Source organism: Hemicordylus capensis, chromosome 4 (assembly GCF_027244095.1).
Source record: "Hemicordylus capensis ecotype Gifberg chromosome 4, rHemCap1.1.pri, whole genome shotgun sequence".
Taxonomy (NCBI): Eukaryota; Metazoa; Chordata; class Lepidosauria; order Squamata; family Cordylidae; genus Hemicordylus; species Hemicordylus capensis.
Genome location: NC_069660.1, coordinates 216,583,850 through 216,602,743, shown reverse-complemented (window position 1 = coordinate 216,602,743; position 18,894 = coordinate 216,583,850). Strand labels below are relative to the sequence as shown.

The 18,894-nt window shown below is 42.4% G+C and overlaps 1 protein-coding gene across 6 annotated transcripts in view; it reads left to right on the top strand.

The window, feature by feature from the left end:
* Positions 1-18,894, top strand: part of SIRT5 (sirtuin 5) — a 32,082-nt gene that overhangs the window by 5,901 nt on the left and 7,287 nt on the right. For 4 of the 6 annotated variants that reach the window (XM_053250844.1, XM_053250845.1, XM_053250842.1 and 1 more), the window contains exons 2-6: positions 1,072-1,204; positions 3,592-3,725; positions 9,213-9,438; positions 12,213-12,300; positions 13,232-13,285. In XM_053250844.1, the coding sequence (XP_053106819.1) occupies positions 1,084-1,204; positions 3,592-3,725; positions 9,213-9,438; positions 12,213-12,300; positions 13,232-13,285 (623 nt within the window). In that variant the 5' untranslated portion in view covers positions 1,072-1,083. Of the gene's footprint in view, positions 1-1,071; positions 1,205-3,591; positions 3,726-9,212; positions 9,439-12,212; positions 12,301-13,231; positions 13,286-18,894 lie in introns of those variants that run through there. The other 2 variants (XM_053250847.1, XM_053250846.1) reach the window with 2 other exon arrangements.

The window sequence follows — 18,894 nt, the reverse complement described above, 5'->3', positions numbered from 1 at the left end:
CTTGGATCAGGACCAAGGCCCACCCAGCATCCTGTTTCACACAGTGGTCCACCAGATGCCTCTGAAAACCCTACAAGCAAGAGGTGAGGGCATGCCCTCTTTCTTGCTGTTGCTCCCCTGCAACTGGTATTTAGAGGCATCTTACCTCTGAGCCACCAAACTACAAGCCATTAATAGGCCTGTCCTCCATGAATTTGTCTAAACCCCATGTAAAGTCATCCAAGCTAGTGGCCATCATCACATCCTGTGGCAGAGAATTCCATAGATTAATTATGCACTTTGTGAAAAAGTACATCCTTTTGTTGGTCCTAAAATTCAGAGCCTTCAGTTTTATGGAATGACCTCTGGTTCTAGTGTTGTGAGAGAGGGAGAAAAATTTCTCTGCCAACTCTCTCTACTCCATGCATAATTTTATACACCTCTATCGTGTCTCCCCATAGCTGCCTCTTTTCCAAACTAAAAGGCTCCAGATGCTGTAGCCTTGCCTCCATAAGGAAGGTGCTCCAGGCCTCTCTGATCATCTTGGTTGCCCTCTTCTGCACTTTTCTCAGTTCTACAATGTCCTTCCTAAGACATGGTGACCAGAACTGCATGCAGTACTCCAAATGTGGCCACACTATACATTTGTATAACGGCATTATAATATTAATATTTTTATTTTCAGTCCCCTTCCTAATGATCCCTGGCATGGAATTTGCCTTTTTCACAGCTGCCGCACACTGAGAACATTTTCAACAAGCTGTCAACCATGACCCCAAGATCTCTCTACTGGTCAGTCACTGACAGCTCAGACCCCATCACTGTATATGCAAAGTTGGGTTTTTTTGCCCCAATATGCATCACTTTACACTTGCGTACATTGAACCGCGTTTGCCATTTTGTTGCCCAATCACCCAGTTTAGAGAGATCCTTTTGGAGCTCCTCACAATCTGTTTTGGAAAATCCCAAATAAGTGCACCTTGATGAAGATATTCAATTTCCCTGTAACCTTACTTGTATAGTTTTCTTTACCATTTAGTCAGACAAACATTTTGAAACTTTTCCATTTATTTTTTCCCCTACATGAATTAGTGCTGTACAGTGATGCTGATGAATCTTTTTCACTTTACTACACGAAGGCTGGTTTCTCAAGTATATTGTGGACTTAAACCTGCTTCTTCCAAGAAACAAAGGACTTGTTTTGAAATGGCTCGGCCCAGTTCAAGTAAGAAAACTTTTGTTTTTGTGTATGCACAAGATAAGATATCTGTAAACTGGTTCCTTCTTTTCCTTGTGTTCTGAGAGAACCTTGAACTCTAAAAACTTGAAGTGTTGCCATGTTCAATCCACATCCCCATCTGAATCACTTGTTCTTTGAGAGGCACTGTTGACGAAGACTGTCATACAAACAGTGGGTTCATTTGACTTAGTTCCTTTTTTAAAAACTCACTATTTTTGTGGGTTTTTAAAGTGTACTTAAGGCATCATCTTCACAAGGAAATAACTTCTGTCTCTCTCCAAGGGAAACTGCCTGTTTTGGAGAAAGCATGCAGGGAGAATTTGTGGGAAGAAGGGGCAGTAAATCCTCCCATGCTTACCTAGATTCCCCCTACAAAAGCCACTCCCACCCAGCTAGTCTCTCTTCTAACTTTGGAACCCAGCTGAGTGAAAAGGGCATTTAAAAACAGCCTGAGGAGGCATTTGCAATGAAGAATTAGCAAACCAGAGAAGGGCTAAGCATCCTTCACACTAACAAGTGCTTCCTCCCATTTGTATATCTGCCTTATGGGGAAAACAGGGATTCCAGTCCTGGGTTTTCTTCATAATGTGGTGTTGCACCCTGAAACGGAAAGATATTTCTAAGGGAGAAATTGACATTTTCAAGTAAGTTGCTTATTTTAGGGGTGAGTAAAAATATGTCAGTTATTTTGCCATTTCTGTTGTTTTAATAGCCTTTAAAAACTCACTGTATTCTTCTTATAGCTCTGTCTGAAAATGTGCATTGAAATTTACTCAGTTCTGCTGCTTTTCTTAAACCATTATTGTATATGTACATTTGTTGCGGGAGAATTTGTGCACGAATTTCCTATAAACCTACAATGTCTGTTGGGTTTATCCAAATCCCATCTTTCATGAGTGCTAGCTGACTTTCACTTGCACTGTCTATTGCTCATGCAAGAGGCAAATAATTACTTTTGCTGATCCCCCCCACTCACTGCACCCCTGAGAATCTTCTCCTGAGGGTTACCCAACCATAAATTTCGAGGAAGATGCATAGGGAAGTGGAACATAGGAAGCTGCCTTATACGAAGTCAGACCATTGGTCCACCTGGCTCAGTATTGTTTACACAGATTGGCAGCAGTTTCTCCAAGGTTGCAGGCAGGAATCTCTTTCAGCCCTATCTTGGAGACGCCAGGGAGGGAACTTGGAACCTAGATGCTCTTCAATAGCCCTAACCTAGATACAGTGCTCACGCATGTCTCCCATTCATATGCAACCAGGGCAGACCCTGCTTAGCTAAGGGGACAAGTCATGCTTGCTACCACAAGACCAGCTCTCAGAGGGAAGGGAAGATAACAGCAAAAGTTACCCTCACTTGCATGAGCACCAGATAGTGTGCATGGAAGTTGGAGTTTGGATACACCTACTGGACCTGTTTTTTCAAATCATAGGGCACAATCTAGCACACAGTAAAGTGGAACTTAATGGTGCTTAAAGGTATACTTGTGCTGTCGAGTCGGTGTCGACTTCTGACAACCACAGAGCCATGTGGTTTTCTTTGGTAGAATACAGGAGGGGTTTATGATGCTTAACTTTCCATAATTAATTACAAATGGATGTGTCCATAATTAATTACAAATATATGGAACTACCCAGCAATAGGCTAATTATTTCTGCACCCAGAAAGACCTGGTTAATTATGATAAATAAGATGTTGGTTAAAATGGATTAATCACCATTCAACAGAGATCCATGTTTTTTACTTTGGCATGTTTAAATACTGTAAGAATATGTGAAGAGATGCATTTTACTGAATAAAGCTACAGTTCCACAAAGTGAAGTGCTCTCAATTTGGATCGCCAGCAGGTTTTAATTCTCAGTACTTTCCACCCTTTCTACCTGTGATCCCTTAACTGGAAATTGAAATTGAGACTTTATACATGCAAAAGACACTTCCAAGAAATTATTTTCATTTCATGTTTTTAAAGAACTGGATAACCTTTACAAATTGATAGTATATCCTCTTGAGTACATGAGGTTTTAAGATGAATAAATAATTCATTTATTTGCAGTGGCCCTAATATACTATTTTCAGAGCTTACGGTGTACTTAAATGTTTGTAGGGCCAACATTCAAACCTACATTTTGTCAAACATGGCCTCAGGTTCTGGTCTCCAGAAGTTTAAGACCAAAAATTAAAAAGCATGCAGATCTGATTAGGCTGAGTTGGCTTGAGCTATCCAGTGATCTTCAGAATTGAAAAGAATTTCAATTTAGGGATCTCCTTTCTTTAAAAAACAAAAAAAATGCTGTGTTACTTCAAAATGTTTTATCTTTAAAAAAAGAAAGGAATGTGTTGACTTTTTCCCCCTCCCCCCTTTTTTTTAAAGATATGGCTGATTTTCAAGAAGTATTTGCTAAAGCAAAGCATATAGCTATTATTACAGGGGCTGGTGTCAGTGCAGAGAGTGGCGTTCCAACCTTCAGAGGTGCAGGGGGCTACTGGAGGACATGGCAAGCTCAGGTACCACTCTTAGCTTCTAGGAGTTGTCAGCAGCTGTAAATGTTGGTGACTCTTCTTCATGTTTTGACATTATTTCTTCAAACTACATAAAAATATCCTTGCTTCTCTCTGGAAATTGATCACCCATACGATTTTTCATAAGCACTGCATTAAGTGTTCTTCATGTTGTCCACTGTGTGTTATTAATTGTATAACTAATTCTAAAATCTGAATCACCTATTCAGGATGCCAAGAACTATTAATTAATAAACCTAAGGACATAATATAGACTTGACTGTGAAATGCAAGCCAGTTAGACTTTATTTTACATAAGTGAATGCAGGGGTACAGCTATATAATTTCAGACTCTGGACCTAATGGCCTTGCCCCCTGTTGGCCCCCTCCTTCCCCAGTCAGTGAAAGTTGGTTGAGCCCCCCTCCACCCTAATCAATAAAAGTTCTCAAAGCAATTTGCATAGAAGAATAAATAATAGATAAATAAGATAAATTAATAGATAAATAATATGAGAGTGAAGAGGTGGTCTGGCCAGCTATACTCAAGTTTGTTGCTTAGCGTGAACCTTCCATCTCATTCAACAATGATCACCCTGCCCAGCATGCATGCTCTAGTCTAAACTTTGTCTTGCAGGTTGCAGCCACAGATACAAGAAAGTTCTGCAGCAGCCTTTCGGGACCCTAGTCCTTTGTGGCACCAAAAGGGAGCCTAGTAGTTCAGACCGGCTGTAGGGCAAGAACCTGGCACAGCCTCTGACCTGCAGCTCACCTGGTGAACCATTGGCTGCTGCCTTTCAGCCTGAACAGATTCTTCAGCAAGAAGCGGGGGCGGGGAGAGAAAGCATCTCTGTAGCTCGGGGTGAGGTTCCTCTGAACCCTAGGGATGGGGTGGAGGGCTCTGGACTTGTATCCAAAAGTCCAGCTTTAACAACACAACTGGTGTGTGGCTGATCATATATACTAATATACAGGAAGGTAGGTAAGAGAGCAATGATACCAACTGGAATAGTTTTTCAAGGTAATCTCATACTGTGTCCCACTGCATAGTTGTAGCAAACATAAATGTTATTCAGTTTCTCCAGATGTCACTCATTACCTTTTCATATTTGGGCTAAAGTAAGTAACAAACATATTAGCAACACCTACAGCATATTAATACATCAGTTTACCACCCCCCACCCCCTGAGACACAAGCAACTAAGCTGTCTTCCAAGACTAGTCACTTTTTAAAAGTCTTTCTATGCAGTGCACAAAGGACAGGCTCCACCCTTGCTTTGGATGCATGCCCTGATTAATTTAAGTCTAGGACTGTTGCTGAGGCTGTATTGAGATGTCCTGTTAGGTTGATTGTGTAGTTTACACATATTCTGAATATGATCTTTGTTCCAAGCAGCTGAAGAAATTAATGGATGAGAATAGCATAATGGCTAAGTTTGAGAACTGTGAAGTCCCCAGTTCAAGTTTCACTTCAGTCATGAATTCACCCAATGACCTTGAGCAAGCCAGTATCTCCCAACGTCAGCTCCTCTTTCTGCACTGTGGACATTAACAACCTCTGCTAAGTGGACAAGAGACACCTTTTTAAACTGGTGGCTTTCTTCTGTTTAGCGGAGTGATAGCAACTGTCCCTACTCAACCCAACACAGGGTCCTTCCCAGTGACTGTTGCTATGTAATGGGGAACCATTTCCTCATTCCGCTTGCTGTGTAAACGGCTTTGAGAACTTTTTGTTGACAAGAAGTGTATCAATATTGTCACTAATATCTGCTTGGCTTACAGTGCATTTGGAGGGTTTACCTTATTAACCAAGATGTTATGTACCAGTGGCTATATTTGAGTGGCAACTCTCTCTTGCTGATAAAATTTTTTATATTTGATGACATCCCTGTTGATTGGCTTTTCAATTCTGTGTATGAAATTGTGTTGTTGGCCTATGTTTGTATTAGGCCTGTGCGTCGGAATGTGTACCACCACCCTGGTGCTGCGTGGAGGCAAGCACTCCCAGTGTGGGCGGCTCCCTGTACAGTGGTAGCTGCCACTTCCAGCACCAGGGGAGCCCCTCTTGTGGCAGTGTTTCTCAGTCTTTTCATAGCAAGTACCCCTAACTTCTGAAATATTTAAGTACCTCTTCAATTTTCCAGTTGGTTCTATATTTACAGTAACGTGTACCATGTGTTGGAAAGAGGGCTATATATATAGGATCATGACATGTCCAGTCTAGTTTGGGTAGGGCTGCTGATTTTCACACCAGGGGTGCCGAACTAAAATATCTACCTGAAACTAGAAGTGATGATGGCCAGAGCTAAGAGGTCTGAACCTAGTGCTGTGCAAAGCATGCCATAGCAAAGTATTGCTGGAAAGTCTAAAGTGTCTCAAATGGTGCAGCTAATTTTTCTGCCATGATTTTGAGAGGAGGAAGGGGGACGAGAGAGAGAGGAAAAGAGAGAGTGTGCAAGACAGAGAGGGGACAGGTGGCAACCCTAATTGTGGGGATGGCCCTTAGTAGAAGGAAGATTGTGGCTGCTCTTATTCAAAAAGGCCACATCTCACTTTCTTACCTTCATTAGGGGCCTTGTGAGGTACAAGCTGGCATTAGATCTGTCTATAGTAGTACACTGTGATGGTTTCTCTGTCTGCTGTCATTTATTTTCAGCAGTCCTCTTATAATAGTTATTGCCCTTGATAGCTGGGGAATGCTTTAAAAATTGGGTGTTACTCCAGTAGAGAAAGTCCAAATATTGTGAAAATAAAGAGGATTTCTTGTTTTCACAAAGAAAAAAACCAAAAACAACTGGAACACAAGTTGATTCTTCCCAAGAAATACACAGTTCCAAGCACAACCAGATACAGTTTACTATACTATAGTCTGAGTTGCTTTCTGCTATCTTTTTTCTTGACAATTGACTCTGTCTTCCTTGCTTAACTTCCAACTTACTCTACTTCCTAGGTTCTAAGATCTGTAGAACTCTCCTTGTCAATCCCAGTACTTAGCAACAATTGCCATGCTTACCTCACTAACTCTCAGACCAAGCATAGTATAAAAACATAAAACAATTCTTAACTAGTCAGTTCTTCACAGCATGCATTGTGTATCAGGAATTGGCATCAATTTCCAGGTAAACTGCAGCAGGAAAAAACCTGCTTTCTTAACCAGACCAGTTGAACTAGGAGAAAATTAACCCATCTCCCCAGAACAAATAAAAAGGTTCAAAACCTAAAATCCCTGACCCCTGTGTTATGTGGGGGTGGGCAAGGGCATCATTTAGCTTCCAACAAGAGCAGATGTTATGTATTTTATCCTAGCTTAGTAGGCGTGACTTGCTTCAAGAAACGTAAGAATCCTTAGCCACCAGTCAAGGTAAGAGGAGTTGAATCACTCTCCTAGCCTTTCATATTGGTAAGCTACGTACACTTTTGATCAGCAGCAACTGGAACCTGAATTTGTACACTGCAATTCACCTTAGGTTTATGTAAGTTAATGAAAGCAAAAGGAGTGCAGCTTTCTGTCTGAGCTCTTATGGTCTCTAAACACTTTCAACAGATAGTAATGACTCTCAATTCTTGCAGGATTACACAATGTGTGTTCTCTACTGCAGCAACATAGCTTGTTTGTGCATGTGGCACAAGCATGGGATTCAGTTCTGTGTCTCATTCTGTCTTGCCTAGTCCAATATTTCCCTCCAAGGCAGGCTTCCTCCTGCCCTTCCCCAGCTATTGGCCAGTTGATGGCCAGTATTCCTCTTAGAGGCAGGCTTTCTCCTTTCGTCCCTCCTCAGTTGGTCAGTCAGTGACCCAAATTCCTGTCCCAGGCAGGCTTACTATCTCCCACCTCTCTTCCCACCCTCAACTATTACCCCGTATTCCTGAGGGAGGCTTTCTCCCCTAGATACTATCACTCATAACTGAGCAGTAACTAATAGCTAAGATTGAGCAGCAAAGGCAAGCCAGCACTTTTCTCTTTCCCCTCGTCTTGTACTCCCAAGCATGTACCTCACTGAGAAACTCTGTTCTACAGAACCAGAGCCCACTGAGATGGCTGGTGAGGTGTACAGGGACATTGGCAACATGGCTTTCCCCATGGGGAAAGTGCTGGGAGGACTACACTTCCCAGCCATCTCCACATGTTTTTCCAATGTCTCCTGGGCTCCAGTTCCATAGAAGAGCTTCCTTAGCACTGGAAATGCAAGGTACTGTATGGAACTGGCTGTAGTCAGTCTTGCCTCCGTGCAGCCCTGGGAGTCTTGCCTCCGTGCAGCCCTGGTGGGTTATGGAGGTACACATACTGGAACCTGACATTGTGACACACTGGCCTAGGCTGTGTTGTTTAAATTTTCCACTTTTTCGCAAGATATGGTTTAAAACAAAACCTGGACTTAGGCTTGATTATTTCAGTCAGTTTGAAACTGAAGTGCACTGTATAAACACTAAGCAGTTGTTAGAATCATAAAGTAGACCATCAAGGCCAACCTCCTGCTCGATGCAGGAAACGCATAGCTAGAGTATCCCCAACAGATGCTGCCCAGCCTCTGCCTGAAAAGCTGCAGTGAGGGAGACCTCACCACCCCTAGGTGATTGGTTACATCATCAATCAGCTCTTGCCGTTAAGAGGTTTATCCTAATGTTCAACCAAAATCTCTCCTCCTGTAACTTAAGCTCGTTCGGTCTAGTCTTGCCCTGTGAGGCAGCAGAGAACAAGTCTTGTCTTTTTCTTTGTGTGAACCTTTTAGGTATTTGAAGATAGCTTTCTTGTCCTCCTCAGTCTTCTTTTTTCCAGATTAAACATATCCAGGTCCTAAAACCTTGCCTCATAGGGTTGTTTGCCCATCTTCATTGACCTCCTCTGAATCATTCCAGTTTGTCTACATCCTTTTTAAAGTGTGATGCCCAGAACTGGATGCATCACTCCAGATGAGGTCTGATTAGTGTGGAATAAAGTAAAACAATTACTTTTTGTGACTTGGAAACTATGGTTCTGTTAATGCAGCGTAAAATTGCATTAGCCTTTTTTTGCAGCTGTATCACATTGCTGGTGGCTAACCATCTCCTTCCTTTTTCCTTTTACTTCAATCATAGCTTTTTGTTGCTTTTACTGTTTCTCACCAGCTTCGGCTTGTTCTGAGCTTTAGCTTTCTTGACACTGTCCCTACAAGTCTGGGCTATTATCCTGTATTCATCCTTGGTGACCTCTCTTTCCTTCCATTTCTTCTGTGTCCATTTTTTTAATGCTTGGCTAATCACTAGACCTCTTGTGTAGCCACACTGACTTTCTTATATATCTCCCATTTATGTTTTCATGGGGATGGGTTGTGATTTCTTCAGAAACTCGCACCCATCTTGGGCTCCTTTTTCAATTAGTTTATCAAGTCATAAAATTCTAGCTAGCACATCTCTGAGCATGTATTCTTACAACTGCTTTCAAATGTATGTGAGACTTTATAATCATATGAGAGTATTTTCCACCAATAGAGCAATGCATTTTTTCTCCCTCTGCAGGAACTAGCTACTCCAGAAGCTTTTGCAAGGAATCCATCTAGGGTGTGGGAATTTTACCACTACCGTAGGGAGCTTATGATGAGTAAACATCCAAACCCAGCACACATTGCCATAGCAGAGTGTGAAGCCAGGCTTAGCAAGCAAGGCAGGAGTGTTGTGGTCATCACGCAGAACATTGATGAACTCCACAGAAAAGCAGGAACAAAGCATCTCTTAGAAATTCATGGTAAGGATCCCCCGCAATGTCTCTTGTCTCATTCATTCATTCATTCATTCATTCATTGTCCCTTATGCAAGTGATTTGTATAATCAATGTACATCAACACCATTTGTATGTTGTCTTGGATCTCCTTGAAGACATGCATAAAATAAAACTTCTGTAAATGACTTGGGGACAAACATGTATTGGGGGGGGGATCTGTATCCATATTTTCTCCCTCATGGGGTTAAATGCTGGAAGAAGGGATTGTGACTGGGAAAGCAGCATGAGAGAGAGAGAGAGAGAGCTAAACACTTCTTTCTCCAGTGCCATTGCACTGATCAAACTGGCATCTTCTCAGAACTACATTTAGCACTAGCAATAGCAATAGCACTTACATTTATATACCGCTCTATAGCCAGAGCTCTCTAAGCGGTTTACAATGATTTTAGCATATTGCCCCCAACATTCTGGGTACTCATTTTACCGACCTCGGAAGGATGGAAGGCTGAGTCAACCTTGAGCCCCTGGTCAGGATCGAACTTGCAACCTTCTGGTTACAGGGTGGCAGTTTTACCACTGCGCCACCAGGGGCTCATTTCATTTAAAAACAACAACAAAAAGATGTTTGGAGATCCAGTCATGAAGCTTGTGTGTAAATTGTCACTGGAAGGCAAATTAGAAATTAATGTCTGCAGTTAGAGTAAGAATTACATGCAAGAACAAGGCAAGGATCAAAAGGGTTAAACATAGCTTCATGCATGGACAAGTGTAGTTTAGGACTTCCATTTTAAGTTGAACCCTCTCATCATAGTTACTTCTCAAGAGCTGGGGTATTACCCAAGATACTCTAGCAAGACACAAGAATCAGCAGAATGTCTGTGCATGCAAAAGTGCTATGCATAGGACTCTTTAGATTTCAGCCATAGTAGGGATGTACAAAACTTTTCAAGAAATGTTTCGACTCAAAATGTGCTGTTTCAAGCTCAAAACAAAACTCTCTGTAAACGGCCTGTTTCGAGTTCAAAACAATCCTATTTTGATTCCAAATGTTTCGAGCACCATTTTGGAGGCTTGTTTTCCCCTTGCTGATTAGTTTTCTTGTACTAGCTTGTGATTCTATGGGGGCTTGGGGGAAAAGTTAAAAATTTGTTTAAAATTACTTGCTTGCCCATTTCTTTTGTGCGTTGGGTGGTAAGTAGTACCCATCATACCCTACCACCCAACCCACTTTGGTGTCCCTTGGAGCTACCCATGGGGAACAATGGGGTATTTTGAGTTTTCCCATTTTTCCCTTTGGCCGAAACATTCGAAATGTTTCAAGTTTTGTTTCATCAAAACAACCTGGTTGACCACTATTTCAATCAAACGTTCCAGCCGTCTGTGTTTTGTTTTGAGCTCAAAACAAATGTGTTTCGTGCACATCCCTAAGCCATATTTCTTCTTCACTTTTTAGAAGGCTTTTAAAACTGATTTCCTTCTATAGAAGACTGAAAAAATAAGCTCACAAAAAAGATTTGCATCTAACAATATATTATTTTTAGAGTGTGTAACTTGTATTTGTAGCTTGTCCTTCTTGGTACAGGTAGACCTCGCTATACACAGTACCACTATTCATGGTTCTGTATATCCACGGTCCATAAATAGGCACCCGACCTCAGCATACACAGGTACCAAAAGGGTTAATACCTGCTTATCTGTGGTTTGTGGTGGTTGGAAGTGATCTCTTCTGTTAATAAATAAATAAATAAATAAAATTGAGGAAAATCCCCCAAATTGGGGGTTTGGAGGGGCATCGCTGGACAGTTGGAGACCTGCAGAGCATGGTACAGTACTTTTTTGCTTCTATTTCCACCATTTTCCACTGTGTTGGGCCCTTTTTTTGCCCTGTAGGAACCTAACCTTCCAAACCTCATAGACTCAGTGCCTTGTTATCTGTAGAAAACAGCGGGAATTAAACCCCTGTGGATAACAAGTTACACCTGTACAAGTTTAAGCAGTCATAAGTTGCCTCAAGGAAAATAGCTTTCAAAATATCCCAGTGATTTCTTTTAAAAAGTTATTAGTATGTTAATTCAACAAGGGTGGGGAGAAGGTGCACAATGGAAAAGCCCCAAGATACTTGCAAAGATGGAATATAGGTTATAAGCAGACTTACACTGATGTTTTGCAGGGGACTAATGGGATAAAGGAGCAAATGACTATTCCTCGGTTTTTTTGGTTTTTTGGTTTTGTTTACAGTCTCCTGTGTCTACCTTAAATTTATAAACTACAGACCCTGGGGCTTTTCTGTCACACCCATTCTTCCCACTCCCTCACCCCATGCTGTTTTGCTGTATATCCGGCCTGCTGAATAGTTCTGAAGAACTTAAAGGCTTCCTGCTTGCTACTTTTTAGCATTTTAATAGGTCATAATAAAGGGGTTTTTTTGATGGATCTTAAAAACAATTTATCAATGTGGCTGCCTGTGATTTTGTGTACTATAATTGAGCAGTCATGAAACAAACCACAGTAATGGAGACTGCTGAGGGAAATTACTATATTAATCATGTAGCTTAATACTGATTTATATGAGTTTTGGAGTCTGTATGTTAAATGTTGAGTAAGCATTTTAATAGTTTCCTTTTAGCTAGCCAATACACTTTCACTTGTAGGTGCTTTACAGTAACATTTCAGAGTGCAATTGCTAAGTTGTTCATTCTAAGTTCTTTCAAGATGTATTGGAGTCATGCTTCTGGTATGTTTTAACAATGTTGTATTACCAACCATTAAGTCAAACTTCAAAATGTGTATTCTCACAGGTAGCTTATTCAAAACCCGATGCACTAGTTGTGGAAATGTGTCAGCAAATCACAAGAGTCCAATCTGCCCTGCTTTGGCTGGAAAAGGGTAATTGATCTGTGCTATTATACCTGCAGTTTGTGGCAATGGGTAGTGATGGAGATCTTAGCTTCTAAGTAAGGCTACATACATAGGCCTGATGTAGAAACTAAGAACATGCATGGGAAGCATCCAGACTGAGTGCACTTATAGAAGCAATATTCTGCCAATTTCCTTGTTCCCTCTTCCTCCCCTGTAGCCCCCACCCCCTGAAAGCTGATCGTGAGGGTTAAGGGGCTCTTGGCAACAGCTTATGATGCAGCATAGGTGGCTGCAGAAGGAAGCAGGATCTCAGAAGACTGAGCAGAGACACCTTGGCCTATGGAAGGTGTCTCCAGTTGGTTCCTGGGAATTCCCCCCTGCCTACAGTCATTTGCCCACCATTAAGCGCAGTGCTGAGGGTCCCTTGACTCACAAACAACTTTTGGGGGGCTCAGGGTTATAGGGAGAGGAGAAGGTGGGGGAAATGGGTGGAACACTACTTCCACTAGCAGAGTAAGTCAACTTGGTCATTAAGAACAAGTATGTGTTAAGTCAAATTGTATTGCTTATTTTTCCTGCCCATTCTTTAGGCTTTTGAACAGTTGCCCAATATTTGGACAAATTTATAGAACAATTTTTCAAATGTAAATGGACAAGAGAGAGAAAGGCAAAGTTGTTTTATGAGAGTTTTCCAGATATCAGTGTTTTCACAAATATCTTACTTTTCATAAGAGTACAATTATTTTATTTGGCACTCAGTCCTTAAACTTTTCTCACGGTAATTGTTCTTCCTTATGTAAAGGTAGCTTTTCAGTAAGAAAGGTCTATATTTTGCTGATCACCTATTTTCAATAGCTGAAGCTAAATGTGTCCTCGATAGGAAAGAAAATGCATGAAATGGCATGTGATTTTTTGCATGTTTATATTTTCTATTTTAACTTTATTTTTCCAATTCCAGTGCTCCAGATCCTGATGTTGAAGATGCCAGAATTCCTGTGAAAGATCTTCCCCGGTGAGTGGTGAGCTGCTGTAGATCATGAAAATCTTTGTACTTGTGTATATGTGTATGGTGGTGGTGGTGGTGTTTTTTTAAGTGACTTAACAAAACAGATATAAACCTAACATTATTTAAATATTTCAGTTTTCATCTTCATCAGTAACATGGAGCTGTTGGTTTGGTTGTCTGTTTTGAAATCAAAGAGCATTGTGTTACTGCTGAAGGTAGAAACTGAAACATTTAACCAAATAAACTTTTGCCAGTTTCTTTTTTAACCTATAATATCTGTTGTCCACTGTATCCTATGGAGATACAGAGCATAATTGACTGCAAGCACTATGTATTTGTGTTACAGATTGTGTGTGTGTGTGTGTGTGTGTGTGTGTGTGTGTGTGTTCATACGTACTGCATGTCTGTATCTGTTGGTTCAAGACGTTGATACTAAGGGCTGTTCCTTTGGAGCCCATTTGTGGGTTCTTCAGAGGTCTATGCTGTCTCCCATGTTGTTTAATGTTTACATAAAATCAGTGGGTTGAGGTCATTCTGAGACATGAACTGTCATCCATATGAAAATGCCACTCGGTGTCTCTTCCATCTGAATCAGGTCATCCAGCTTCTGAATGGTGCACCTTTCTGAAGTTGATAAAGGTCTGGGTGAGAGTGGCTAAACTGAAACTTAGTTCAGACAAGGTAGAATTACTAATAGTGGGCAGCCCTAATTCCAGTAGAGTGGTGGAAGTGCCTGCCTCTGCAAGAGGATGAAACTCTACCCACCCCCACAAGAAGATTTAATTGCTTGAGGGTGCCCCTAGATCTGGACTTCTTAGGTTGAGGCTGCAGCCAGGAGTACATTTTATCAGGCTTGGCTGATCCACCAGCTACACCTGTTCCTGGAAGAGAGGCATCTAAACAATATAGTGCATGCATACTGTGGAAACATCTTTGAGTTTACTCTCGCAATGCACTTTATGTGGGGCTGCCCTTGAGAGCAGTTTGAAAACTTTGATTGGTCTAAAATCCAGCAGTCAGGTTAATATCTGGTGTTACCTGCAGCAAGCACATAACTTCAGTTCTATGGGCTAGGCCCAATATAGGCCCATATACTCGAGGAAATGGCTTTTCCCTCATATTCCTACCTGCTTGTTGAGATCTGGGAACAAAAACTTCTTGGCAGTCCCAGCATCTATCAGGTTGGTGGCAATTGTGCTCTCTTTTGGCAGTAGTCCCCCAGTTTTGGGGATCAGCTACCAAGTCCAGTGTCACAGATCCAGAAGACTGACTCTTCTAAACGAGCTGTCAAGATGAATCTCCTTAGGCAAGCCTTTCATGGCCAAGATGCCATGTCACTGGGGTGTTGGGGATACAAAAACCTGTCATTTTAATGAGGTCTTGCTGCAGTTGTATTGACATTTTAAGTTTTCCATTGTGACCTGCTTTGAGAACACTGGCTGAAAATCAGGCTATAAACTAGCCAAATAAATGTGTGTCTTAACTGCATTCCTAAGTAAACTTTTTTATTTTATCCCATTTTTCTACAACAAGGTGCACTCAACATGGTATACAAATAAATATTAAAAACAATTCAGAAAATAGAAAATGAACTGTAATAAGCAATTATAGCAGTAATCATTGAATGCCTGCCTGAATAAAAAGGTAGTTAAAACATCTTAAGAAATGAGGCACCCAGGCGGGCGAGCTCTTGTCCTCCGCTCCTGAAAAGACCAACAGCCTGAGACATTTTATTAATCGTCTAACATTTTTATACCACCTTTCTGCCTTGACAAAAACACCCAAAGTGGTTTACAATATTAAAACAAGCAACTTATATGTAATTAAATTACAACTTATATGTAATTTGCTTGTTTTAATATTGCAAACCGCTTTGGGTGCCTTTGTCAAGGTAGAAAAGTGGTATAAAAATGTAACAAATATCTGAAAACAGGAAGAACAGGAGCCTGCCAGCACTTCTTGCGGGGAGTGTTACACAACTGTGGTGCACCGCCAAGAAGACCCTATCTCTACTCTAGTGTCAGCCAGTCTCCAAAGTCAATAGACCAGGGAATTAACCAGAGTTTCATCAGCTTCCCTGCAGGGCAGATTGTGGAAATGCTACTCAGAAAATCTCTGCTGGGCAATATTGTGCAGATGCAGTGGTGGCAGATTTTATTTTATTTTATTTTATTGTCACCATCATTGCCACAGAGTACTCCCTAACATGGGCACTAATCTGTGTTTAGTTGGATTCACCGCAAGTATTCCATCATTCGCACTCTAGCTGTTTGCCCAAACATTTCATTGAACCAAGAAGCTGGACAGGCCCTACAGTTCAGGAGAGGGTATCTAGAAGCAGTCATACCGACTGCTCATGGCCTCTCCCTATTCCAGTGGATGAATCGACAGGACCACCAGATATAGGCAGAAAATTACCTCTGAGACACTCAAGAAGCCATCAATATCATAAGTCTCTGGGGAGGACTATCTTAATATGCCTCCACCCCTGAAGAAGTTAGGAGAAACTAGAATAAGTACCATCGAACTCAATGGGACTGTATTCTGAATAAACAGAATTTTGGCTGTCATTGTTTTACTCCCCTTAAGATGTTTGGGGTTGGAATGAGGATTACTTTTTATTTTAATCTTCATTAACCCCTGCCAACTTGGCAAAGAGGCACCTTTTAATGTGGTGATTCTCTTTATTTAGCAGTGGGGGAGTAACTGGCCCTATTCACCCCCAGCACAGTACCTCCAGTGACTGTTGCTGGTGTCTATCTTATGTTTCTTTTTAGATTGTGAGCCCTTTGGGGACAGGGATCCATCTTATTTATGTATTATTTCTCTGTGTAAACCGCCCTGAGCCATATTTGGTAGGGCGGTATAGAAATAGAATAAATAATAATAATAATAATTGTAGCAGAAGATAATAAGTTCAAGAGATCAGTGCTGGCTTTAGATACAGTTTTCTTCATACTGAGTTTGGCTTGGCCTTTTATTTGATTAATTATTAATTGAAAGTTGGGCATGATCCAGCCAGAGTTAAACACTTTCCTACCCCTTTGGTTTTAGTAAGAGAAGATTATGCATGTATTTACATTAAAATCAGTCAGTGGATGGATTACACCCTTTGTTTGTTCAGTGGTAGTTCTTGGATTGGGTGAACATTTCTGAAGTGTATTAATTACTTGTATTAGAGATGCTTTAGGAATAAGTAAGATTATTTCCACTAGTTTTTGGGTTTTTTTTTTAAAGAATGTAAATAATAGAATAATCTGGATTGTGATCCATTGTATCCATAAGAACTGGGTTTCTGCGCCTGCGCAGGGACCTCCCGGGCTGACTAGCTAGCTCCTCTTCGCGCCCCGCCCGTCTGCACGTGCCTTGCAGCTTCCGTTGGAATCGACGGTTGGGGCGCCTCTCCTTCAGTTTTCTCTTGACCGCCAAAGCGCTTACACCTCTTGGCTGTTGCTCCTCAATTGTTATCAAAAATTTGACTTCGGACTGTTTGACTATTCTCTACTGAGCGGATTAATTGGTTTGACTTCAGAACGAACAACGGACTTGATTTTGGGACTCTGATTCTAACTACGAAGTTTGTACAGGACGGTTTTGACTCGGAACGGCGAACGGACTTGATTACGGACTCTGCTTTGTTTGTTCCTAAGATTGTTTACTGAATTTGACTTGGAACGGCATTTGGACAATGGAAGCTAAGAAGACATTCAAACGGTGTGAAAAGTGTCGAGCAAAGTTGCCTTCGACTGATTATCACGACGCCTGTTTGATGTGCCTAGGAGAGAATCATAACACGGCGGCGTGTAAGATATGCTGCTCGTTTTCAAAACAAACTAGACAAAATAGAGCTCTCAGGCTTCGAGCGGCGTTATACGAGGAGGCACTTCGACCGCCAACTCCTCGTCCGTCGGCGTCGATGAGTTCCGGATCGACATCGGGAGCTTCGGTGTCGAAGGAGTGCGGTGCATCAAGCTCCCCGGGATTGGGTTCCAGTGGGTCTGCTGATACGCAGTCTAAAACCGCTGTTGACACTCTGTTTAAGAAACCAAAGGAGGTTTCAAAAAAACGGAAGCATAAGGATAGAGATCGTCATGCTTCTGAGAGGGAAGGTCGCCATCGTGAGGAGTCTCGACATCGAACTCCCTCACCGACGGCAGCACAGATTTACGACGTGGACTCGGCTGAGTCCCCTACAGCCTCGACGTCGACACCTTCGGTATCGACGGTCAGGATGATTTCGGCTTCGACATCGACTTTAGTCTCGACATCGACACCAGCGTCGACATCGAGATTGGACCAAGGCAGCCTGGGACAGGCATCGACATTGGAATCGACATCGATATCGGCATCGAGGCATTTGCAAGTCTCGGCTTCGGAGCCTCCCATAACTGCCCAGGCGGTGTATGCCATTCCTCCGTCGGCGTCCACGGTGCCGGAGCAGATATTGAATGTGAGCACTGCTCCTTCGTCGGTGTTGACGGCTTCGACATTGAGGAGGATTCCTCATCTTTTGTCACCGGCATTGATGCCGGCACAGTCCCCCTCGATGCCGAGGACTCCGAGTCTGGCTACACACGGGGACGGACTTAGAGAACTGCTGGAGTCGAGTTCGAGTACCCCCTCGGGTGCGACGTTTCGCGGCTTCCTGTCGACAGCTGCGGAATTTTGTGCAGGCTGGACAACTTGCTCAGCCGCTGCTGCAGTCAGAGCATGCAGACCATCAGGGGCCGTCTGTGAACTTGCCTATACAAACACCATTGGTGCAAGTTCAAACTTACCTTCCAGAGAATTCACAGTTACCTGTGGTCCAGACGAGGATGCCAGAAAAACCTGCTGGGAAAAGAAAGAGGAAAGCAACACCTCCTCCTTCTGAACCATCATCTTCACCCTCTGATGACAGTGAGGACGATGAGTCGGGACCGGCCTCTGACAGAGATGATATCAGTCGTAGGTCGGACCCCCCTTCGGATGTGCCACCAAAACTATCCACCTCGCCAACTGAGGAATTGAAAGCTTACCATATCCTCATAAGGGACATCGCTGAAGCCCTGGGCATGGACGTAAGCTCTCCGGATGCGGACGTTGCTGACCCGGTCTATAATATGATGAAGCGGTCTAAGACTTCGCATCCTGTTGCCCTCACCATGATTCCTGGGATAGACAAGGCTGCGAAGGTGGCATGGGACTCAGTGGGGGTCGGGGCTCCGACTTCCAAGCGCATTGAGAATTTGTATAGAGTGACTGAAGGAGAGAACTCTTACCTGTTACGTCATCCTATACCGAACTCCTTGGTTGTCAGTTGCGCTTCATCCACCAAGAGTGGACACCGTCATTCCACGCCTGCTGACAAAGAGGGGAGGAAAATGGACGTTATGGGTCGAAAGATCTATAGCACCTCCAGTTTAGCAATTCGTATTGCTAATTATGCGGCATGTATGGCACGCTATAACCATTTACTTTGGGATGCGCTCTTACAGGATTCATCCTCTTTATCTCCGGAGGACTTCCAGTGGAGATTTAATGATGTGTACGAAAGAACAACAGCAATAACGCGCCAACAACTGAGCGCATTCAAACACTTGTCAGAGACGGAATTGAGAGCAATGGTGACGGCA